Here is a 26,874-nt window from a genome sequence, read left to right on the forward strand (position 1 = left end):
CTTTTAATTTCATTTATCTTTGCAATAATCATCAAAACTATGCAGTGTGCAAGATAAAGAAACTTGCTTATACACATTTTCATTGTTTCACGGTAGAGCGTTAGCGTTTTGTTTACAAACTGTTTATTACTATTGATATCTATTGATATATGTCTCTAGTGTGAATGCCGTTTCTGTTCATATTTTTTCACATTATGAAGTTTTTTTCCCCAAAAATTTATGCAATACTTGGCATACTTCTTACTTGTTATACATGCTGTTATGTGTATTTTCAAATTATATTCATAGCTTTTATATTATGCCATATATTATACTTCAAAAGTCATATTGAAGAAATTTCTTTTTCTAAAATAATTGTTAATAAAATACTTTTAACGCAATAAATTTTTTGCTAAATTGTGTCAACACTGCTTACAATAGAAGTGTATTTACTAAATGTCGTGAAATTTTCAGCAATTATGAATAATGTTTTTATAGACATTTTTCATAAACTCTGCATTTCTCAGCAAAATAGCCTGGCATTTCCCACACGAATTTCAGCAATTACGCATGAACAAAGAACTGCAGTTTTTAAAAAATGTATATTCTCATTCAGAAGTTCTGGGATGGGGCCTGTGTTTCCACATCTTTTACAAGCTCACACTTTACTAGTGACACCATTGTTTCTGGTCCACATGACACACTTCTGAATAGAACAATAAGGAATACAAAATAATTCATACATGATTTTGAATTGAAGGACTTCTGCACTTCTCAAGGAATAAGAAACATATTGGCTAAAACATTACTTGAAAATTTAGTGAAGGTAAGCTTAGAACAACATTTTTCTTCCTATTAGAATATTTTCTGAAATACAGATTAAAACATAGACCTTCAGATTTTACTCCAAACTTGATCTAATATTTTTCAACAAACAGAGGCAAATACACATAGACACCTCACGAACATTCATTGCAGTTTCTATAATTGAGAATGAAAACATTTTAAGAGAGTAAGAACACTAAATAGCTCAACTGTTAACATTTTATGCACATGGACACATACACATATCGAAACTAGATATAAATGAAAAGTGATAGAAAACTGTACTTTTATGTTAATGAAATGAAGATTTTTCTGTGATTTGGTAAATCTTATGAATCTACTTGTGTATATCTTTTGTTTCAGGAACACAGTAAAAGGAGAAATGTAAAAAAATGATAAAGAATAAAATGTAACTAGTGTTTATTAGTCTTTTATTTTTTAGAAAAGTTTTGTGCATCGCCCTGCCTGGTGTGGCTCAGGTGATTGAGTGCCAGCATGCAACCTGAAGGGTTACTGGTTCGATTCCCAGCCAGGGCACACGCCTGGGTTCCGGGCAAGGTTCCCCAGTCTGCAGCAGGAGAGAGGCAACCAGTTTATGTTTCTCACACACATCGATGTATCTCGCCTGATTTTCCTCCCCCAGCCTAAAAAGAATAAAATCTTGAAAAAAATTTTTTTTACTCTAAAGTGGAGTTATATGTTAGAAATTTTATAATGCAATATTCATTATTATGACTCTTGTAAACTTTCTTAACACAAGTTATAACACAGAGTATGTTGGAAACAAGAGTGTGAAATGTAATGAAAATTTAGTGGAAAAAGGCATGGTTCATTAAACCCTCCATATCAAAAGCCAATGATCTCTAGGAAATAAATGTAGGGCCTTCATTTTCCAAAGCAAACTGAAATTAAGGGTTGTTTCCAATGGAATGTAATGGGTTTTTCCAAAACTATCAAAAATTCCCTGCTAAACCCTGGTTAATGATGATGAGAAACTATTGACTATTGGTGGAGAGACCACCTCAGCTAAATAAACATCAGATGCACTGGAACAGTGAATATCACGTGACCAAAGCACAGAGAAGATGTCATCACTGCTGTGACATTACTGAAAGAAAAAAAAATACGTAAGAAAAGAAGTCTTTGCTGTGGCTGGTGTGGTGCAGGGGATTGAGCGCTGGCCGCCAACCCAAAGGTCAGTGGTCAATTCCCCTTCAGGGCACAGGTCAGGGATGCGGGCCAGGTCTTTGGTTGGAGCCCTGCCAGAGGCAACTGATCCATATTTCTCTTGCACATCAATGTTAATCTCCTTGTTTTTCTCCCTCTGTACCCCTCTCTCAATATATACTATTTTTAAATCTTTTTAAAAAGGAAATAAATCACATGAAAATGTTCATAAATATTAATTTTGCAAATTTCAATGCACATGTGACTCTCATGTGTTGAACTAAAATACTGAAGTATATTTAGATAGAAACAAGCCCTGGCTGGTGTGGCTTAGTAAATGGAGCGCATGTCTGCAAAACAAAGGGTCACAGGTTTGATTCCCAGTCAGGGCACATGTCTGGGTGGCAGGCCAGGTCTCCATCCAGGTCCCTAGCTGGGGGCTCATGAGAGGCAACCATACATTTATGTTTATCTCCCTGTCTCTCCATTCCTGTCTCTCAAAATAATACATACATACATACATACATGCACACAAGCAAGAGATTTGTACCAAACTAGTGAGCTAGTTTCTTCTATCTACTCTTGTCAGAACTTGCTGAGCTATCCTGACCAATAAAATGAGCTTTTATTACTCCGCGTCTACAAAGATGATGCTGCAGCTACATGAACCTAAAAGCTTCATCTTACTTCTTCGCCAATACCTGCGCCTCTGAGCCCATTCCAACAGGGGTGTTGCACACGGGCGCCTTCCCAGGTAGATATGAGAGAAAGAGGTTGTTTTCAGTATTTAATAGCTAGTAATTCATGGCAGATATTCTTCATGGCCTTGGGGATCTTGGATAAAGAGAACGCAGAGAAGGCTCTGGGACAAAGGGGAGAAGTTTGTAAACTGCTGACCTGGGCAATCATAAGAAGAAAGGGAAAAAATAAGAAGATAAAAACAACTTTACTAGGCAAGAATACCGGAGGCAGAGAAATACAGGTTGCAGGTTCTAAGCCACTGACGTTCGGAAGAAAAGCAAACACAGCCTCTAACCCAGGACACATCGTTTACCTGAGAAGCAGCCATGGAACCCTGGTCCTGCTCCTGCTCCGGGCTGTTTTCACAGGCGATAATACGCTGAATTACTCTGGGATTTGAGACTGTACCTTCAGAGGTTTCTGCACAGCCCCTGATTCCTCTTCCAGCACAATGACAAGCAGGACCTGAAAATGCTGGAAAGGTCACCACTTCCGTCCTTTGTCAGAGGAGAGTCAGGAACAGTAAGCTCCTACATCACAACAACCACATGGTAGTTTTTTGTTCTTGTTTTCAGGTGCCCTCTCCCCTCACAGAGGCCCACAAACTCATAGAGCACTGAGAACGTGTGCTGCTCTCCTGAACCCCAAGCAGCAGAGCACCCTGCAGCCCCCCTGACCCAAATGCCCACCTGAACTTACAAGGAATGCCAGCATACCTTTTCTTTCCCTGCTCCTTCCCTTCCACCCTACAGATAAGCTTTCTCCTTTCTTTTTGCTAACTGACTAGAGCCCTTCTTTCAACTCTAATGTTCCCTGAGCTCACTGGTAACTGTGGAATTTTAATGAAAATGTTCTTATAATTAAAATAAAAGACATGCTGGCTGAGTGGCTCAGTTGATTGCAGCATCATCCCGGACACCAAAACACTGTGAGTTTGATTCATCATCAGAATACCTACCTAGGTTGCAGACTCCACCCCTCCCTGGGTGCATATGGGAGGTGCCCATACATGTTTCTTTCACACCAATTTTTTTTTGTCTCTCTCTCTTTTGCTCTGTCTCTACTATCAACAAGCACACCCACAAATAAGGATATTACAAAAATGCATCCCAAAGCCCTCCTTTGAATCCCTGGGTTCACCTTAGGATGAGCTAGAGCACTTGAGTAAACAAGCATGCTCCACCCAGAGCACTTGTCCAACTCTGTGGAGGATAACATAGCTGATGTCCTTTCTCAAACCTTCTCAGGTGATTTAATATGAACCGGAAACAGTTTCGCTTTAATAAGCATGCAGACCCCTAGGGAATGAGGGCCTCACTCTAAGTTATAATTCTGCTGATCTGCAGTGGGGACCATGAAATGGCATCTTTATCTATTTCCCTCCTGGTGCCTGAGTTACTCCCCCAGAGTGGTTTTCTGTAGCACCAGGACACACATATCAGACCCAGTACTCCTCAGAGCTTTGGGTACTGTGAAGACTTTGGGCAGAAACTTCTAAAAGGACAGCCTCCATGGGCATAAATTATTCTTATTTTCTAGGAAATTAGAAAAACTTATTTCAGAAATATAAAGTGATAAATACAAGTTTTGATGATGAAAATTTTAAAAATATTAGCTATGAAAACATGTCCATAAAATTACAGAATGAAATGATGGGCTTTCTGGGACCCATGTTTCAGGTCAATCCAGTGCTTCCTTCAATATTTTCAGAGAATGGACAAGAGGGACTTCAGAGGAACCACTGGCTGTGGCTCACAGTCAGATTCAACAAATCACATAACGGGAAGGTAAAACCTGCTGAACATTACATGAATCTTGAAACTACGTTTGGACTGTAGTAAGATTAAGACATTCTTACCAAGTGCACAGTGAAATAGGCTGATATCATTTACTAAGTGCCAATGGATGTTCCAACATAGGAAAACCAGTAGAAAGGATGCAGCGCTCAGAATTTAAACTAGAAATAATATATTCAAAAGAAAAACTATGTGGAACTTTTTCCTAAATCCAAGTTTTTCCCTGACTGGTATGACTCAGTGGGTTTAGCATCATCCTGCAAATTGAAAGGTTACAATACAAGTTCCATTCCAGATACAGCCACATGCATGGATTTCAGGCTGTGTCCACAATTTGGGTTGTGCTAGAGGCAACTAACTGGTTGATGACTGTCTTACACATTGAAGTTTCTCTCCCTCTCCCTCCCTTTCCCTGTCTTGAAATTAAAAATAAATATATATTAAACCTTTTATAACGTACTTATCATCAATGCTTGAGAGATTAATGACTACAGAAAAATTATTCAAAAGACTAACATTTATCTAAATATGTTCTGTAAAAATATATTCAAAGTGAGAGTTAGAAAAAAAAGGAAATACAAAAAAAAAAGGGCGGGTGGAGACCCAATGGTTTTAATATTCCTGGAAAAAGCATTATGTGGTAACAGACTCAGCTACGTCAGTTCCAGGTTACTTTCCTCTTGCCATTTAAGGAAATGGGGAAGGAGCCATGACTGGGCAACAAGTCTGCCCCCTTGAGTAAATGAGGGTCACAGTTGAGAGCAAATAATTATAAAATTCACAAGCCTGGAGATCTGTATTTCTTATTCAAATGAATTTAAGTGAAACAATTCAGCAAATGTTACATATTGACAGATTATAAAATCATATGGTGACATCTCACGACTTAAATCATCTACATCCCGAAGCCCCTCACTCATCCACATTTGGGTTCCCCTTCTTCCCACTACTGTGTTTCTGTGTACGGATGCGTTTCCGTCTCTTCCCCGTTTCTCTGCACTTTTGTTCTTTCCTGGATTTCCCCTTCCCTCTCCCCTGCCCGTTCTCACCTCTTCTCTGTTCCCGTCCCTACACCCGTTTCGTGAAAGGACGGAAACCTATTTCACCTTCACTTACTCTACTCCCTCAACTGATGGCTCCGCTCCCATCTCCATGCAACCTGCGTCCCTCCCCTCCCCCCCCACCCCGCACCTGTGTCCTCTCTGCGGCCGCTGTGAGTCTTCCCGTCACCACCACCCACCCAACCCAGCTCGGTGACTTCAGCGCTGTTTCTCCCTCTGACCCGTGACCCCAAACCCCGTTCCCGCCCCTGCTCTCACGCCCCCAATCCCCTCAGAACCCCTCCCTCCGTCCGAGCGCCTCGCCCTGTGCCGCCCCCACGTCTGCGCACAGCCCCCGCCCCGTCAGCTCCCCGCGTCTCCCCGGGGCCCCTCCGTCTCCCCGGCATCTCTCCCGCCCTCCTCCCCGGCTGCCCCCCCCAGTGACCCCTCCCTCCCACGGCGCTGCCCCGTCCCTCCCCCATCCCCGGCGCCGCCGTCTCCCACGGCCCCTCAGCGGCCTCTCCTCCCTCTCACGGCCCGTCTCCCTCACCCCGTGCCCGGATCCCTTCACGGCCTCGTCCCGCCGCCGTCCCGCGGGCCCCTCGCCCTCACCGCCTCCACAAAGGCCCTCCCGCGGGGGGGGGGGGCAGGTCGCCTCTTCTGGGGACACGGTGTACTTATCTCCTAGGTCCCACCCCACGAAAAGTGTGCTCTTGTTGGTTTCGGGTTTCTTATTAAATGGCGGAGGGGGAGGGGACGGTATCCGGTGGGCGGACCGCAGATGCCAGTCCCGGAGCAACCGACCTCCTAGAGCGAGAGAGACAAGGCGGCAAGGGAGGCGGCGGAGGGAGGAGGGATTCGCAAACGAATAATTAGGTCTACGCATCAGGGTCTCACAAGGACCCGGGACTCACCGGGGCAGGACGCTCGGCTGCAGGGACTTCAACATCCGTAGTGACTAAGGAATGAGGACTTGAAAAATCAAGTTTCGACCGGAAAAACCCAAACTGGGAAGAACCTCGTGACGTTCCTTGCTCCACTCTCTTCTCTGTGAGACTGCGCATGCTCCTCACTCAGCACGGGATGAGCCTGGGCTGAGCGCTTCCGCAATGAGGGTGGGGGCGGGGCTGCTGCGTGTGGCCCGGCTTGGAAAGGGGCAGGCTTGCGCAGAGATGGGGACTGTAGGGAGGGGGACGCAGTTGCGTGATCTGTGCTTCATTGCACCTTGGTTTCTTTAGTTACAGACTTTCCTTGGTCATCGCTTTTGGTTTGTGCACATAATTATTCCTAATACTTGTAAGATTTCTTTCCAAAATTAATATTTTGGTGACTCGCCAATGATTACTAGGTAACATCTTTCCCACACAATGTCACCTTCCGTCTGGTTTCTCCCTCTCAATCTATACAAAATGGTGCTGGGAGGGAAAAGAGGGTGTTGTGGGGGAGGGTGTCTGGGCAAAGGCTCAATGGACAGGTCAGGGGGCCTGAAAAGAGGCCAGGCAAGTACAGTGACAGTGAGGAAGTGATGAGTGCCACCTTGTGGACTTGCCCCTAGAAAGGCCTGAACTTCCAGTGGGCTTTGCCTCGGAAGTTTCTTTTCTAGGTTTAAATATGCTGGTATGAAACAAGAAAGCTGGCGTTTGTCTGAGAAATGCTCACAATAAAAACACCGGGACACAGGACTTCAGCACTAACCGAGGCATTTGTTTATTCACGGATATGCAGGGCCGAGCACAGCCAGGGCTATGGGCGCTGAAGCAGACCAACCAAACTGATTTTATACTAAAGTGAGTAGCCCCCCACCCCCATCTTCCCCCTTTCTCCATTACTGGGTACTCAGGGGTTACAATCTAACGTGATTAACTAAGGTTAAGGGTAATTTCGTGAGAGGTCTGTTTCCAGCTCTCCCTAGCTCCGTCTGGGTGTGGTGATAAACCTATCTCTAGCTCCCCTTCAAAGAGTCCCAGAGTCCTTGTGTTTGGGTTGAATATCTTCCCCCTTTCATCTTAGAGACATTGATGATGAGCTATGGAATGTTCTTTCCTGATTTGTATGCTAATATTTTCCCTTGCTTTACTTTTGACTCAGAGACTGACCCTCCTAATTCAAGATTCAATTACATTTGTTCTTTGCTGATAATTATTTTCTACTGCTTTGAGTCACCAGTTTCTTTGTCCCTTACATTTGTGCTGTTTGTCACCACCAGACCCAGTAAGTAGAGACAGGGATTCCCTCTCTATGGCGGCCTCTTTTACATGGCTGATGATTGGAAAAGACTGTGCATTATGTACCGTTAAACTGGCTTACATTTCATTTCAAGATAGCTGTTTTTATAAGGAGGGAAAAATAGGGGGTTTGGAATTAAGAAGAAAAAAGTATACATACGCGAGTTGAGATTAAGGTAAAAGGTTACTCATATAAAAGCTGCAGTCCAGAATCTCTAGCATCCTTTCCTGTTGGCAGGTGGTGCTTTGCCTACATCCTGGGGGCCAGAACGTCTCTCCCTGGACCACAGTGGCTCAGAAACCATCTTGATAGCTTGCAGTTGTCCTGGGAAACAGGAGTCAGGATGGGTCCTAACATCAGTGACTGAAACAATAGCTTTTTATATGTACTGATTACTGCGTTCATTAACTATTCCTTAAAACTAAAACTTTCCAACTTTTGAGTTCCTACATCATTCCCCCACCGCGGAGTCAACCAGCTTATTTCTATGAGATCAGTTCCATAGAAAGTTAATCATTTTGCTGTTGAGCATGTATGTTAGCATTAGACAATCTGGTAGTGGGGTTAGGAATCCACCTAATTATACATCTCCATAAGGGGGTCACACCATATTCAACAAGCAGCTATGATACTGAAAAAGATGAAAAGAATAAAAACAACATAGGCCTCTCCAAGACTAGTATTCCTAGGTAGCCAGGTGGTTAGAGAAATCAATACACAAGAATTCTTCTCCTTGTTTTATCCTGGATAATTCTTCATTTACTTGCTTTATGCTCTATGAACTGCCAATTATCAGTCTGAAATAGCAGAGTCCTTTAAATTCTTCACATCCATGATCACATCTTAAAAGGAGGTACTCCATAGTTGTGCAATTTCCTAATACCGCTTCTCTAACTTGTCCTATTTCTTGACTGATGACACACCTTGAGAGGTGGCATTCAAAGCTTTTACCATTGCACACATTCATCTCATTTCTATATTAAAGAGGTTACCATGGATAACATTACACATATAGTCAAAGCTATATATGTAGAAGAGCTAAAAAGATTCAAATCACTGTTACAATCGGGTGCAAGGGAGAGGTTTGTCCAGCCTGGGTGGTGTAGGGCTTCTCAGGCGTTAACACAGTAAGTCTTCCTAGTGAGCATGTTCCCCCAGAACTGTTACTGGAACATAAAAATAAAGTGTTTTTACATAGTGTTCGTAGAAACCCTCCTGCAGGCAATTTGATGTGGCCAAATGCGTAAGATATATTAGTGGTGGTGTTGCAACTCATTTCCATCTGCTGAAAGCATAAAACTTTTTAGTACAGTTGACAAAAACTTGCACACTCTTGCTGGGGCTATGTTAGTGACTTTTACGGAAAACACACCTCTGTCCTTTAGATTTCCCAAGGTTCTCAGTTATGAATATTACAGGTTATGTTCTTATTGATATCCTGAAACTGTCAACTGGAGAGACCTGGTTCTTCTTGCTGACGCATATAAAATAGATAAATCTATTTAGCAGACAAGCAAAAGTTATTGGTGAATGGGAGAGCAAAAGCAAGGGTGGCCAAAGGCTAGGGTGGGAAGCTCACCCTAGTGAAGCCAGAGGCCCGGTCGCCAGAGACGAGAGAGCAAGTCCTTTGTTCTGAGGACTTGCATAGTTAGCGGGATGGGGGTGAAGAAGTTACATATTGATAGATAAAGGTGGTGCCAGCTTTTCTCGGGGTAACTTTACTACCCAAACTTAGGGATCAGTGGGGGTCTCTTAGCCCGAATCCTTATCTTGCTCCAGGCTCCATTTGTTCATCCTGTTGTAAAACACGTTAAGTGAAGGGGGGGAATTAAAGTTTGGACAGTTACCTAAGTTATTTATGGTTTTATTCCGTAAGCCTTAGGGACTCCATTGTAAAACAGATCGTGACCAGAGTAGGGGATTAACCAAGGTTGTTTTATGGGTCTCTTCCCTTTAGTAACTGCGGACTCTCGCCTGCCTTTCTGGCCTTAGAAAGTAGGCAGTTTCAAAGGCTTTCCTTCCTAGTTAGTGGAAAGGATACATAGAATTTCAATGACTTTTCTCCTGCTGTGCTTACATAGTGTTTCTTGTGATGTTGGAACACTTGGCAATATTATGAGACCAGGCTGAGAACTGCTGAGTTAGGGGGTGAGACATGTCTCCCTCTGCTTCTAGGCTCCTCTATTAAGTTCCCTGTTAGATCGCAATGGTGAGGGTCCTGCCTTTACTTCCTCTCTGCTACTCATTCTACTGTAACATAACAAAGTATAATTTCAAAGAGATTCCAGCGGAGTACAAAGAGATACAAGACATGAAGTGAAAGTTTGTTCCACATAGGTTCCTCCTGGAAGATAAAAGTGAGAGATGTTAAAAATCTCTTTTGCTATATATACCCAAATATTTTATTCTCATTTGAAAGTGTGAGAAATGCTCACAATAAGAAACTCGGATACAGGACTTCAGCAGCAAAGCGAGGCATTTCATCACAAGTCTGCAGAAATAAGTGAGCTGCCAGAGGCAGGCACACTGTTGTCAGGACAGACAGGAGTATTTAAGCTCTAACGCAGGGTGCCCTACCATTTCCCCATTGGCTGGGTAGTACAGTTACATTCTAAGCACAAGGTGTCTAAAACTGATTGGTTCTACTGAGTCACATGGTGATCAGTTCTATAACAATGCCTATGTTTAGAAATGATTATGTGGGAATAGAAAGTCTAGATCTATGGCCATTGCTCCTGGGAAATGCTCAAGGGCAGGGAAACCAGGACTCAGCAGGGTGCTGGCAGCTATACTTCAGTTGCTTCTGACAATAGAGAACTTTATGATCAGGTACATGGCCAGCGATGGATACTCTGTTTTAGCACAGGTGTTGGCTCAGGTCCTTCAAAACTGCAGGCAAAGTACGTTTCATGGTTGCCTAACTCTAGTTCCAACTGGGGCAAATAACTCTTTGAGCACATGACAGCTAGCTCAGGAGGGGTGCTTAGTAATTTCCTACTCTAGTTTGAGGCACTCTGTTCTTTTTCTACTTATTACAAAAGGAATAAGTTGTCCAAACACGGGCTTAAACAAAAAGTAATAAAAAGATCATAAGACATTGTTTTCAAAAGACGACTTTCTGGTTTTCTTGTGGTTTGTGGTCCATTGTTCTTCCAGTGCTTTCCTTACTCTGGTGTGATGAATCCAAGTTTTCTTCCTGCTAACTTCACTGAGGTTGGGGTGGTGAGGGTTACATCTCAAGTTCCAGCCCACTTTTCTTCTAGTAAGTTCTCTGGGGGTCCAGTCTTACAAGTCTTAAGTAGAACCTTATCTCCAGGCTCAAAGGAATGTAGGGAACCAGTGGGGCAGAGGTGTCTAATACAAGCAAGGTCATTAATTATAGCTAAGGTCTGACTTAAACATTGTACTATTTCGTTACCTTCACTCCTTGATCTACATTGAAATCTCCCACTCCAATCATAGCCTGAAATGGTCATCCGTACACAATTTTATAAAGACTCAATTGAATCCCACATCAGGAGCCACTCTTAATCCTGAGTAGGCAATAGATGAAGCTTGATCCCAATGAGGATGAGTATCTTGACTCAGTTTGGCTACATTTTTCTTCAAGGAGTGATTCATCTTCTCTACCTTCCCAGAAGCCTGACGTGTACATGCTGTGTGGAGTCTCCACTTGACTCCTAAAATTTTACTGCTCTCTATGTAATTTATGAAACAAAAGCAGGTCCAAATCTCTCTTGCTGTTGCCAGGTAGGTCAAAGGACGAATAATTTCCTTCAGTTAGGCTTTCACTACCTCTGAGGATTTCTCAGTTCTAGTAGGTTTCTACCCATCTTGAAAACGTGTCAACAAAGACTAACAAATCTTTCCACACTCGTATCCCTGGCATCTGGGTAAATTGTATTGGCTAGTTCTAAAATGGTCACTGTACTTGGTATTGTTTCCCTTCTTTCTCTCTTTAGTTTTTAAATAGTTTATTTATTTTTAGAGAGAGAGAAAGGAAGAGTGAGAGACAGGGAAAAAACAACAATGTGTGGTTGCCTCTCACATGCCCCCATACGGGGACGTGGGCCGCAACCCAGGTGCATGCCCTGACTGGGAAACCAACTGGCACCCTTTGAGTTCGCAGGGTACACTCAGTCCACTGAGCTGCACTAGCCAGGGGCCCCTTCATTCTTTTTTAAATATTTTACTTTAGTTTTTGAGACATAAGAATTGAGAGGAGAGAGAGAAATATAGATGTGATGCAGGAAAAACACGGATCTGTTGCCTCGTTCTCACGTGTCCCTAACCAGCGTCCTGGGCCACAATGCAGGCACGTGCCCTGACTGGGAATCGAACCGGTAACTTTGGTTTGCGAGATGATTGCCAACTTACTGAACCACACCAGTCAGGGCTTTTCCTTGATAGAGATCTGTCTTGGGGTTATTCTTTTGGCATAAAGCACATGTAGCAGTTACTTTTTGTATGGCTTTAGACAATCCAGGACCTGTGAGCTGTGGCTCACTATAGGCAGTTAATGAGCCCCTTCCACAGTGAGTGACCTTGTGCAAATGCTTCAGGACGGGCTCTAGCAATTGTCCAGGAAGCAGGGTGACTTCTTTCAAATTCTTTCTCCATCTACTATCAGGACCTTCTTCATCAAAACCTCGGCTATTAGCTTTCTCTAAGTCTGAAGTTGAACATACAGGGTCAAATTGAGACAAGTCTCGAACAGATGCCAGAGGCATTATAAATGTTCCTTTAGCATCCTCCGTCGTTGCTTGATCTGCCAAATGGATTCCTATAGCGACTTCAGTCTCTTTCTCCTGTCCAGGGTAATGCATGACTGCCACCAGTAAAGGTACCTGGATAGCCTCTACTAATTTTAAACTTTCTGCTGCATGCTTAATCTTCTTTTCATTGGAGGTTAATAGTCTTCTTTCCTGCCAGATGGAACCATGTGTAGGCCAAACTGGGAAAGCATACCTCGAAGCAGTATACACATTCACTTTTTGTTTGACAATTTCAGTGCCCTCGTCAAGGCAACATGTTCAGCTTTCTGAGCACAGGTTTCTGGCAGCAAGGGTTAGCCTCCACTATTCCTTCAGGAGTCACAACTGCAAATTCAGCCTGTTTCCTTTGTCCATATAATTGCTTCCATCTGCATATAGACTCATCTCCCTCTTCTAGAGGAAGGTCCTGTAAATCAATGCTGAGACAGTAAAAGTTCAATTATCTCAGTACAGTCATGTATTATAGCACAGCTGAGTCTGGCTCTCAGAGAAGAGAGGCAGGCCTCAGCTTACTTGTAGTTTTGAGGTAGACGCTGAATTGATGAGAATAATTGCTTGCTATTTGCCCATTGAACTGGATTCATTTCATTTGCAGGATAAAGCTCAGCCCGCTCAGAAACAGCAGCAAAAGCAACAAATTTTTGAAAGATATGTTCCTATGAGGTTTTTGTGGAGAAGCGCTGCTTCCTATCCAATTTAAGTTGCTATGTTGAACAGCTTTAAGGTAAAAGCAAATATTTATGGGAGACCCTTATGTTAGAAAGTAAGTTGTTACTTAATACCTTTGAAGAGTTTAAAATCAAAAGCTATTTTTGCCAAAGAGTGCAAGCACCTCCTGCTGGTGAGAATGAAGCAACTCTGTAGGAACTGGGATCTCTGAGACCTGGATGTGGGGACGGTGTTGGATCCAGAAACGTTTCTGCTATTAGAATTAAGAGAAACAGTTTAATTAAACAACTTCTGCAATGATCTGTGTAACCTTGAAGAACTAGGGTGTGAAATACACAGCTATACTTGGGTAGAATACACCACCACACACTGATAGCAGCATTTCCATTTTTAGTCCATGCTCGCCAGGAGGCCATGACTGAACAAGGCTCTTTCAAAGTATTAATAGGGACACGACAAGTACAAAACTGATTATTTAGGACAATATGCATTGCTTTTAGAAAGAAAATGAGGTTTTAAAAGTTGTGTCAATTACATTAAAATAAATGCTGTTCTGTACCATACTTGGAAGAAAATAGTTTGTGAAGTACCATTGAGACAAAGTTCTTCACATCATACGATACTTCAATCGTATCCAAATATAATGCAACTTCAGATTCATTATACGTCCCTTAGGGTAGTAACTACAAAGCTTCCATTTCATTTTAAAATGTTAACCTATTGTTCTTCTTTGCTGTCCTATTTCTGAATGCTATCATATATGAAAAACTAAGCCTGTAAAACATAAACCTCAAGGATATATTCAGACTTATTTTTACCTCAAGAATCACTCATTTTGCACCATTTACTTAAGGCTTATTCTCTGTAATGAAAGCCTTAACTAAATTAAATTATCAAGTATCCAGTAAGTTTATCTCCCTCTCTAAAGACAATAATTTTTGTTATATCTGGTACTCACATCTATGCTGCAGTATGTTTCCTTGTGGAAGATTTCATCTATAGAGAAATGGCAAGACCGTGTGCAGTGAGCAGAGTTCAGATTAAGTGAGCTCGTTCCTGTGAAATGAGGTAGAGATGGATGCGGAATCATTGTTTTGTATTTTTGCTCAAGAGCAATTTACCTTCCAAAGTTTCAAAGTAGTTGAGTATATTATTTAAAATAATAAAACCTCACTAAAATATTATGGTAAAAAACATTTTAAAAGTTTTAAAACTTCTAAGGAAAAGAGAAAGTTGACCTTTATTGGAAATAACCTTTTAGATATTTCTGTAGCATGTACATTTAGTTTGTGATTGATCCCACACCTGCCAAGACCACCTTCAGCAGCTCTACAGCAGAGAATAGTAAATATTAACTTGCAGATTTCTCATTAAAATTATTTTTAAAGATTTTACTTATTTTTAGAGGTGCGAGGGAGGAAGACAGCGAGAGAAACTTCAATGTGTGGTAGGCTTTCTCACATCATGACATTTCTCTCCTCGCTCTCCCTCATTTCCCTTCTCTCTTAAAAAAGGAAAATATTTTTAAAAATTAATGGTATAACAAATTCCACTGAAAATGTGAAACGTAGTGCTACTCTGTTTTTATTGTTCACATCAGGAAATAAGCATTCTTAACCATGTCTCTGCATATGGCAGTGGCACAGAACTTAGAAACACGCTCCTTTGACAGGATCCTTCTGGGAAGGGGTGTCTATTCAGTACTGCATTAGAGACGGGGAGTAGGCTGTGTACCATCAGCAGGGCTGGTTAGTATGGTTTGTTTAGGGGTATATCGGGATGTCCTAGAAGCGCTATAGAAAGGGGGGTTAAGTATATATGTAGTAATGTACCAATGTGTAAAAAATGCCCAAGAACCTCTAGAAAAGAAGAGTGATGCAAGAAATATTCTGTTGGATTTCATAAATGCATTTAAAGAAAAAAAATCAGAGCTTTTCTGATTCAAAAATGTTAATAATTCTTCATACAATGAACAATTCAGAGTTAAAAACTAAATACTGGTTTCTATTACACTTATTGGTTTGAAATGTACATAAGAAATCTGGCAGAAAAGAAACCTCTCACAGACACAAAACACATAATGGTGATTTTCAGAGGGAAAGTGGGGAAGAGGCAAGTAGAAAAGGGTCAAGAAAAATGTTGATGGAAGTACACTTGACTTTGGATGGTGAACACACAATATAACATGCAGAGGATGTAATATAGAATTGTACCCCTGAAACCAACATCATTTTATTAACAAATGTTACCCCCAAAAATTCAATAAAATAGTAACACATGAATGAAATGTTTATGAATCTCACCTCTTTAACATTAACCACTTTGTAATCACTGCACATCGAGTTCACAAAAGCTCAGGTGGTTATTTAGCACTTACATTCAGAGGTGTTTTCTTTTATTTTTTTATAGATTTTATTTATCTTTTTAGAGAGCAGGGGAGGGAGAGGGTGAGTTATGCCAATGTGCCAGAGAAACATCCATCTGTAGCCTCACACACCCTAATCTGGGACTTGGCCCGCAACCCATGCCTTGACTGGGAATAGAACTAGCAACCTTTCAGTTCACAGGCCACCACTCAACTAACTGAGCCACACCAGCCAGGGCAGATTCAGTAGGTGTCTTAAATAAAAATGGTTATCATTTAGCCAAGACATAGAAGCTATCACTATATGGGAGTTCAATGTAAGAAGTAAGGATAGGGGTGTCTTAGATAAACACAAGGGTTAAATGTTCATGACCTTCGATCTGCAGGGAGATATTTAGAATAACACCAATACAACAAAAGAGAAAGATGAAATAAGATAAATCAGTCTTTGTCACAATTAATGCTGTGTAATGAAGGACAGTATCACAGAAGAAAATATAGTCTATCAAAGGGAGAAAATAATTGTAAGTCACAGATCTTGTGTCCATCCACAATATTTGACAAGTTCTTACAACTCATAACCAAAAACAAGACATCCAAATTAAAGATGTCAGTCTCTCATTTTATGTTCATCAGTATTTCGTTTCTCTAATCTGGTGCACGTATGTTGGGTGCAATAATATTTACAGGGATTATATCCTCTGGTTAAATTTATCCCTTAGTGATTATGACATATCTTTTTTCTTTTTATAGCCTGTTTTAAATTCTTTCATTTATTTAACATAAGTATGGCTACCACTGCATTTTAAAATTTACAGTTGCATGACATAACTTTTTTCTTCACATTTCTGTGGAGGATGAACGAAGATTAAAAACTTTACCAAATTTGTTACATTTCAGGACGTCTCTTCAATATAAATTGTCTGATGTTGAATGGAGATTGAAAATGGTTATAGATTTTATTTAAATTCTTTACATTTTTTGTTTCCCTCCAGCATCAATAATCCAATGTTGATGAAATTTTGAGGACAGATTAAAATCTTTCCACATTCTTTACATTTAAGCGGTTTTCTTTCCAAAATGAATACTCTCATGTTGAATAAGACAGTTCTGCTGATTTGAACGTTGCACTTTTACAATATATTTATATGGATTCTCAACAATATGAACGACTTGATGGGCCTTAAGTATTCTGGAGCGAATAAAAGTTCTAAAAGTAAGATGACATTGATGGTAAGGGCTGAGGACCACATAAAGGCTTGGCCACATTTCCTACATTTGCATGGCTTTTTACCATGTAAGTGAATTCTCTCAAGTTGAATAAGGTTTCAGAAATCCCAGGAGGCTTTGCCAGATTTTATACTCCAGTGAAGCTTCTCTGCAATATAAATTTCCGCTGTTGATTAAGCATTGAGGATGGGCAAAAAGGGTTACCACCTTGTCCATATTTATAAGGTTTCTCTCAAGTATGAATTCTCTGATGCCGAGTAAGCTTTGAGGACATCCTAAAAGCTTTGCCACATTCTCTACATTTATAAGGCTTCTCTCCAGTATGAATTCTCTGATGCTCACTAAGCTTTGAGTATTTCCTAAAGGCTTTACCACATTCCCTACATTTATAAGGCTTCTCTCCAGAATGAATTCTCTGATGTTCACTAAGCTTTGAGGACTCCCTAAAGGCTTTACCACATTCTACACATTCATAAGGCTTCTCTCCAGTATGAATTCTCTGATGTTCGCTAAGCTTTGAGGACTTCCTAAAGGCTTTACCACATTCCCTACATTTATAAGGCTTCTCTCCAGAATGAATTCTCTGATGTTCACTAAGCTTTGAGGACTGCCTAAAGGCTTTACCACATTCTCTACATTTATAAGGTTTCTCTCCAGTATGAATTTTCTGATGGTTTCTAAGAAATGATGACCCGAAGAAAGCTTTACCACATTCTCTACATTTATACGATTTCTCTCCAGTATGAATTTTCTGATGGAGTCTCAGCACTGATGACCAGCGAAAGGATTTACCACATTCTCTGCATTTATAAGGCTTCTCTCCAGTATGAATTCTCTGATGTTCACTAAGCTTTGAGGATCCCCTAAAGGCTTTACCACATTCTTTACATTTATAAGGCTTCTCTCCAGAATGAATTCTCTGATGCTCACTAAGCTTTGAGGACCACCGAAAGGCTTTACCACATTCTCTACACTTATAAGGCTTCTCTCCAGAATGAATTCTCTGATGTTCAGTAAGCTTTGAGGACTCCCTAAAGGCTTTGCCACATTCTCTACATTTATAAGGCTTCTCTCCAGTATGAATTTTCTGATGGTTTCTAAGAACTGAACACCAGAAAAAAGCTTTACCACATTCTCTACATTTATAGGGCTTCTCTCCAGTATGAATTTTCTGATGATTTATAAGTGTTGAGAAGCGGCTAAAGGCTTTTTCACATTGTCTGCATTTATAAGGCTTCTCTCCAGTATGAATTCTCTGATGTTCAGTAAGCTTTGAGGACTCCCTAAAAGCTTTACCACATTCTCTACATTCATAGGGCTTCTCTCCAGTATGAATTCTCTGATGTTGAGTGAGCTTTGAGGACTCCCTAAAGGCTTTGCCACATTCTCTACATTCATATGGCTTCTCTCCAGTATGAATTTTCTGATGTTGAGTAAGGTTAGAGGACCTCCTGAAGGCTTTACCACATTCTCTACATTTATAAGGCTTCTCTCCAGAATGAATTTTCTGATGGTTTCTAAGCGTTGAGGACCAGCAAAAGGCTTTCCCACATTCTGTACATTTATAGGGCTTCTCTCCAGTATGAATTTTCTGATGAATAATAAGGGTTGAGATCTGATAAAACACTTTGCCACATTCTCTGCACATATAAGGCTTATGTCCAGTATATATCTTATGATCTAAACTATGACATGAAAGCCAATTAGATGTATTCTCATATTCCTTACATTTATGCATTTCTCCTGTACAGATTTTATGAACTCCATTTACACTAAATATTTTACTGATGAGTTTACCACACGCAAAACTTTTGTAAACTTCATTCCCAATAGCAATATTATTTTCTTCAGTACTACTTGAAGATTGCTTAAAACTTGTGACACATTTACGTCGTTTGTTTGTCTTCTCCACAACAGGAATAACATGAGGTGTATTGTGATTGGACATTTGGTCAAAGAGTTCTTCACCTTCACAATGGTTCTCTGGAAGATGAGTAGTCTTACATTTCTTAAAATTTGATTGGTGGTTAACAGTATTCCAATTTTCAGTGCATTGATAACTTCCGTCTTCATTCCATGTATGCTGGTAATCCTTGAAGATAGAAAAGGCCTTTATGTCACTTTTAATTTCATTAAACATGTACATTATTCCCAATTAACTATTCTGTGGTACCTATTAAACCATGCTGAGTGCATCAAAAATCGCTCCCAAGTTCATACTATTTTATATATTGGAGTAAAATAAAACATTATTTCTCAATGAAGTATAATAATTCCTTAATAAAGGGTAGCCAAATGATTAATTTAAATTCCACATGGGCATTTGATTTCACTAGATATACATATTGTGGATTGAAAGTTGAATCACAGTCTTCATTTTACGACAACTGAAATATCATATCCACCATGAATTATGAGAGTTCATAGATTTTCAGAAAGCTTCTAGAAGGATATATACTTAGATAATGTTATCAGGCTTCCCATTTGGGAATTTGTTGATCTGCAAATGTCACTGCCTTAAAGTCGGAGTTTCGTCAAATATGTTTTATTTTTCACCTTTTTAGGTAACAAGAATTTTATTATGAATCTTCGGTAGGTTCAGTCCATTTTAACTTCTGCTTTCTTCTGACATACTTTCTTATCAGCCTTACACTACATTATCAAAGGCACACCTTTCATATCTTACCAGTATTATTCTAGAGAATAAATCTTCTATTTTTGGCTTTTGCAACAAGGCCTGGTTGTCTTCAGATGACATAGCTGAAAGACACAAAATAAAGCTTCACACATATGACACTCAGGTCAATGTCCATTGAAGTTATACAATTATTGAATATTTCTTTTTTCCCTCTATTACTCTAGTCCTATTTCCCCCCTCATTTCCCTCTACCACCCAGTCCACTTATCCTGTCTCTCACAGTCATTCCCCACCCTGGTGTCCACGTCCATGGGTCATTTATACTAGTTCTTGGAATATACACTTCCCCTTCTTCCCCTGTTCTCACCACCTCCCCCCCTCTGACCACTGTCAGTCTGCTCCTTGTTTCTATGCCTCTGGTTCTTTTTTGCTCATTTGTTAGTTTTGTTCATTAGGTTTCTGTATTAGGTGAGATCAATGGTATTTTGTCACTTAGCTTATTTTGTAAGCGTAATACTCTGCAGTTCCATACATGTTATTGCAAAAGGTAGGAGTTCCTTTTCTTTTTTTCTTCTCTGTAGTATTCCGTTCTGTAAATGTACCACAGTTTTTTGATCTACTCATCCACTGAGGGACACTTAGGCTGTTTTCAGCACTTCGCTATTATGAGTAGTGCTGCTATGAACACAGGGGTGCAGAGGTTCTTTTGAATTGGTGTTTCAAGACTCTTTGGGTACAATCCTAGCAGTGGAATCACTGGATCAAAAGACACTTCCATTTTTAGGTCTTTGAGAAAACTGATATTGTTTCCACAGTGGTTACACCTGCCTGCATTCCCACCAACAGTGCACTAAGGACCTCTTTTTTCACATCCGCGCCAGCACTTGGTGATTGTTGATTATTGCCATTTTGACCGGTGTGAAGTGCTATCTCACTGTAGTTTTTATTTGCATCTCTCTGAGGGTAGTGTGAATATATTATATCTTCAAAATGTTAAATGTTCAAAGCAAGACCAAGAAAGATACAATGAGACAACGTTAAATAAAAGAAACAGATAGGTGCTTACACTTGGCAACCATACCACTCACATCCCCTGGCACACAATGGCAGTATTATAACAAAACTCCCCAAAATTCCCAGTTTCTACTCTGAACAGACGGGGTGTACAATGTGTTTAATTATCTTGCTTTTTATCGCTGTTTTGAAATACGTTTTTCTGTTTTGCATGGCAGAGTGCTAAAGACATGTTAATATACATCGAATGCATGGTGCATTAAAAAAAAGGAATTGAGTGATTGATCAAAGACCACAGAAACTGTAGGACTGAAGACCAATATCAAGTATATAAAAAATGTAAGAATAAAATCTGATGATTTTTTTTTTACACCACCAAAAGAAAAACTAAACCAAGTAAATATAGACACTGGGATTACAGAAACTATAAAAACTGCAGAAAATTAGGGCAAATACACAAGGGTGCAAAGCATATACTTTATCAGTGTTTTCATAATTATTTTCTATTTTTAGATTTTATCTACTTATTTTTAGAGAAAGGGGAAGAAAGGGATAAAGAGGGGAGAGAAAGATCAAAGTGTGACAGAACAGTATTCCCTCACTTTTTGCGGCTATTACTTTCTAGAACACCCCCCCATGCGAAGTAGGAACATTACATTAATTCTACACTCTTAAACCTATGTAATTTTAACAACATACATATACAGTACTGCAAAATCCCGCGATATGTGAAAAATCCACGATAAAAAATTAAATATAGAATTTCCAACCAAGATAGAGGCGTACAGACACGCTGCATCTCCCTCCACAACTAAGAAATACAACTACCTCAAAACTAGAAAGTCAGAAGTTCTAGAAAATCAAACTACATGGAAGTCCAGAAAACAAAGATATAAAGAAGAAATACTCATCCAGACAGGTAGGAGGGGCGGAGAGGACGCAGTGTAGTGATGGCGGCAGCAGCAGGCTGACATAAAGCACAGTCACACATTTTAAAAAGTCGGGAGGGACACCTGCGGAGCGTTTCCAGCTCCTCATAGGATCTCGCAGCTCTCGGTCCCACCACTGGGGAAAATCAAGCCTCATTGCTTCTGACTGTGCAGACCAGTGGGGGCTGGGCTGGAGGCAGAAACTGCCAGTTTCTCAGCAGAGTCTGCTTGCTTAAAGGACCTCCACAGTCCTAGAACGTCCACAGACCCACCCCCTCTGGGAATGAAGGCCAGGACAGCAGTAGAGAGGCGCCAGTCCAGTGCAGAATTGGGAGAGGTGCCTGGAAAAGGGGCAAGTGTTGGGCAGACGGCATTGTTCCATCTCGGACCCCTTCCCCATATATAGCGCCATGACGTGGTGAAACAGGTCGCCTGTACTGAGGAATCCCTAAGGCTCCGCCCCTTACAACATAACAAGAGTGACAGCTCTACCTGGAACGTGGAGGCAAACAAACACAGGAGCCTGTCAGAACGTGGACACAGAGAAGTGGGGCCTAAAAGGGGAATGGATCAAGGTTCCAGTGGGAGAACTAAGCGACGAGGAGATAGCCAACCTAACAGATGTGGAGACAGACAATCTAACAGATGCAGAATTAAAAACACTGGTCATAAAGATGCTCACAGGCTTGTCAGATATGTTTGACTATGGCAAACACATAAGAGAGGAAATGAAAGCTATATTAAGTGAAATGAAGAAAAATCCACACAAAACCAATGCTGAAGGGAAGGAAATCGGGGTTCAAATCAATTATTTGGAACATAAGGAAGAAAAAAACAGTCAACCAGTGCAGAATGAGGAAGCAAGAATTGAAAAAAATGTGAAAAACTTCCCAAATTTTGTGAAGGAGATGGACACATACAGGTCCGGGAAGCACGAAGGGTCCCGGGCGAGCTGGACCCAGAGGGGACCACACCAGGACGCATCATGACTGAGATGCTAAAGGTGAAATATAAAGACAGAGTCCTGGGGGCAGCAAGAGAGAGGCAGAGAGTTGCCTACAGCGAGGTGCCTATAGGACTATCAGCTGATTTCTCAGGGGACACTTTGCAGGCAGGAAGGGACTGGCAAGCAGTATTCAGTGTGATGAAAGGCAACCTGCAACCAGGATTACTCTAACCATCAAAGCTATCATTTGGAATGGAAGGGCAGATGAAGTGCTTCCCAGACAATGTGAAGCTAAAGGAGTTCATCATCACCAAGCCATTATTATATGAAATGTCAAAAGGACTTACTTAAGAAAAAGGAGATCAAAACTATGAACACGAAAATGACAACTCACAAGTATCAACAACTGAATCTAAAAAATAAAAACAAAATCCAACTAAGCATACCAGAAATAGGAATAGAATCATAGGTATGGGGATCATTTCCAGGGTTATCAGCTGGGAGGTGAGTAGGGGAGAAATGGGGAAAAATAACAACAACAAAAACCAATCCAATTAAAATATAAGCAGAGAACCTGAATAAATATTTTTGTAATTAAGCTCTAGAGATGTCCAACAGACATAAGATGTTCAACATCACTCATCATCTCAAAAATGCAAATTGAAACCTCTGCTGAAATACTAGGACACATGTGTCAGGATGGAAATTATCAAGCAATTAAAAAACTACAAATATAATATACGTATTATTTAGTAAAAACATTAATTTTATATACTTCGACTTTCTCAAGGCAAATTCTTTGCCAATTTCCTTTCTCAATACGTAGCATTCATATTTAAGTTCCCATGTCTCAAATCAATCCTTAAGGAAAAAAACAAACAAGCAAACAAAAAAATGATCCTCATCATGAGAAAAAACAGAGAAGCCACATGGTAGGAAAAAATATTTGTAAAAGAAGGTGTATGGGACTATTATGGAAATCACACACAGATGTTTTCAACTTCAGCAGTGACAAAAAATGACACCTGACCAAAATGCACAAACACCCCACTGAAGGAACACTGAATTTATATTAAAAATTAGTACATACAGCTCTGGCTGGTGTGGCTCAGTGGATTGAGTGCTGGCACGTCAACCAAAGGGTTGTCGGTTTGATTCCTAGTCAGGGAGCATGCCTGTGTTGTTGGGAGAGCGTAGAAGGCAGACGATTGATGTATTTCTCATACATTGATGTTTCTCCCCTTGTCTTTCTCCCTCCCTTCCCCTCTATCTGAAAATAAATAAAATCTTTTTAAAAAAAGTACAAACACCCTAAATACTTTATATCACTAAAGAAATGCACATTAAAATAATGAAAATTATACAAACAGCACATTCAAGCAACACTAAAGCTCCTATTAGAAAGGGAATGCAGGACACCGACAACAGCTAATGCTGCTGTGCATGGGGAGGAACTGGACTCTCATTCATTGCTGGTGAAAATGCAAAATGCTACAGACCCTGGGAAAGAGAGTGTGAGAGTTCTAACAAAACTAAAAATAAGGGGACTTCTGACCAAGATGGAGGCCTGGACTGACTCGCTCTGTCTCCCTCCACAACTAAGAAGGAATACAATTACTGCAAAACCAGAAATAACCAGAAGTTCCAGAAAATAAGTGGAAGTTCAACGTATGAAGTGATAAAGAGGTGGTGCTCATCTGGAAGGGTAGGAGGGGCGAAGCCAGGGTGGAGAGGTTAAGCTATGCTGGCGGAGGCAGCTGCGGTGACGGCAGTGGGACAGCAGTAAACACAGACATCCATATTTAAGGAAAGGCGAGAAGCACATGGGGAGCAGCCCCAGCTGCAGACTAGACCCATCAGGTCACGATTCCAATGCCAGGGAACGTAGACCACCATTGCCTCAGACTGTGAGTGCCAGAGGACATGGGGACGAAGGAGACTGAACAACAAGAATCCATCTTGGACCCCCGCCCCCCAAAAAGTGCCGCAGTGTGATGAGAAGGGTCTCCCGGAAGGGAAAAGTGCACAGGGCTCCGCCCCTATAGCACAGGAGGTGTGACAGCCCCGCCCAGGAAGCAAAGGTAAACACAAAACTGTCAGGATGGCACAGATCATGATAGAGACGCAACTGACCAGAGAGCAAATATCTAATATAAAAGCTCAGCAGATAGGAAATCTTTCTGAGGCACAGTTCAGAGCTTTGGTTATAAGAATGCTTACAGACCTAACAGCAAATCTTAAACAAGACGGGGAAAGAATGAAGGCCAGTCCTGCTGAAATGAATGAAAACACATATGAAACTAGTGGTGAGAGAAAGAAAACCAGGGATCAAATCAACAAATCAGAATCTAGGGATGGAACAAACAGTCAACCAGTGCAGAAAGAGGAAACGAGAAGTGGCGAAAATGAGGAGAGGCTCGGAAACCTATGAGACAGCTATAAGTGGGCTAATATCTGAATCATAGGGTTTCCAGAAAGTGAAGGAGAAGTAGAAATTAAAAAATTATGTGAAGAAATAATGAAGCAGAACTTCCTTAACTTGAGGAAAGAAATAGGCTTACTGGTCCAGGAAGCACAGAAAGTTCCAAAAAAACTGGACTCGGAGAACCACACCAAGACACACTAGAATCAAAATGTCAAAAATTATGGATAAAGAGAGAATGTTAAAAGCAGCAAGAGAGAATAAGAAAATTACGTATGAAGGGATCCGAATAAGACTATCAGCTGATTTCTCAAAGGAAACTGCAGACAAGAATGGACTGGCAAGAAATATTCAAAGTAATGAAAAGTAAAAACGTACAACCACAATTACTGTATCCAGCAAAGCTGTCATTCAGAATAGAAGGGCAGAGAAACTGCTTTCAGGACAAAGTAAAACTGAAGGAGTTCATCAGATACAAATAACTGATATGAAATGTTAAAGGGACTAGTTTAGGAGAAAGAGGATCAAAACTATGAACATTAAAATGAAAATTGTATCACAACAACCAAGAACAGAAGCTAGGGAACCCAAACAAAGGCAAACTAAGTAGGCAATGACAGTGGGAAAAAAATTATACGTATGGGAAATATTTTGGGGGGAGGTCAGCGGGGAGGGGGAAGAGGGGTAAGGGAGGGAGATGGTACAGGAATTAAGAAGCACAGTAGGAGGGAGTGGAGTAGATAGGAAGATGCTGAGAAGAACTATATGCACAACCAATGGGCATGGACTAAGGGGGGGACAATTAAGAAGGAGGGGAGTCACTGAGTGGAGGGGAACAAAGGGAAAAGAAATTGGGACAACTGTAACAGCATAATGAATAAAGCCTATTTTTTAAAAAACTAAAAATAAGGAGAAGGCCTGCATGGGGGGTGGGGGGCAAATGCTAATGTTTGAGACAACTGCAATAACATATACAACAAAATATTTTTTAATCCTAAAATACACTCATATAATCCAGTAATTGTTCTCCTTAGATTTAATCAAACTTCTAAAAACTTTTATCTGCTCAAAAGCCTACGTGTGACTGTTTATAGATGCTTCATTTATGGTATCCAATAATCCAAACAAATGAAACTATCTGGCAACAGGTGAACAGATAAGTAAACTGAAATACATAATTTGAATTATCATTCAGTGCATGTAGAAATAATACATCAAGTCATGAACAGATGTGAAAGAAACCTAAAACACAGAATTAAGATGAGGTGCTCAGTTGGTTAGAGCATTGTCCAGTCACACCAAGGTTGTGGATTTGATTCCTAATCATGACACATACAAGATTTGACCAATGAATCCATAAATAAGCTGAACAACAAATGGATGTATCTCTCTCTCTCTCTCACTCTCTCTCTCTCTCCATTCTCTCTCTAAAAAATCAACAAATAAAATTAAAAACATGAGTCCAATTTAAGCATGTTACAGACTATAAAATAGGAACTACATGACATTCCAGAAAATAAAAGAGACATGGTAAAAAGATCAACGACTGCAAGAGTTTAGGAGACATAGAGATAAACAGGCAGAGCACAGAGAATACTGAGGGCTGAGAAACAAGTCTCTAGGACACTATCATGGGGATATATGTCATTATAAATATTCCAAGCTCATGTATATATACAACCCACCAGTGAACCCTACCGTAACCTAAAACGTGTGTCACGATGATGTACAGATGTAGCTTCATACACATCTCAAAAGTACCTCTCTGGTGGGGGGGCATTGATGAGTGAGGAGGTTATGCAGGCAGCAGCAGGGAGAGGGTGGGAATTCTCATTTACATTTACAATGTTGCAGTGAACCTAACACTATTCTGTGAAAAAAGTCATTCAGAGACCTTCTTCTCTGAAGTATCTATACTCAGGTCTATGCATCTTACCTATGAGGTCTTTATGCCCATCCAAGAAACAAATGTTTTCATCCTCCATTAAAACACACACACACACACACACACACACACACACACACACACACAATATATATTACTTCACAATGATAAGGGTGGCCAGATTCAAAGAAATAAACTACACCGAGTGTTTCCAAAAATGTTGGAAA

At 40.7% G+C, this 26,874-nt stretch overlaps 1 protein-coding gene across 1 annotated transcript in view; it reads right to left on the reverse strand.

Annotated features, from left to right (window-relative positions):
* LOC149995347 (uncharacterized) overlaps positions 1 to 26,874 on the reverse strand; it is a 47,402-nt gene that overhangs the window by 10,172 nt on the left and 10,356 nt on the right. Inside the window, 2 exon segments of the mRNA XM_090259454.1 lie at positions 17,086 to 18,896; positions 19,500 to 19,573. Coding sequence (XP_090115580.1) covers positions 17,086 to 18,896; positions 19,500 to 19,573 — 1,885 coding nt within the window.

This window comes from Furipterus horrens, unplaced genomic scaffold (genome assembly GCF_987537825.1).
Source record: "Furipterus horrens unplaced genomic scaffold, mFurHor1.1.pri manual_scaffold_13, whole genome shotgun sequence".
Taxonomy (NCBI): Eukaryota; Metazoa; Chordata; class Mammalia; order Chiroptera; family Furipteridae; genus Furipterus; species Furipterus horrens.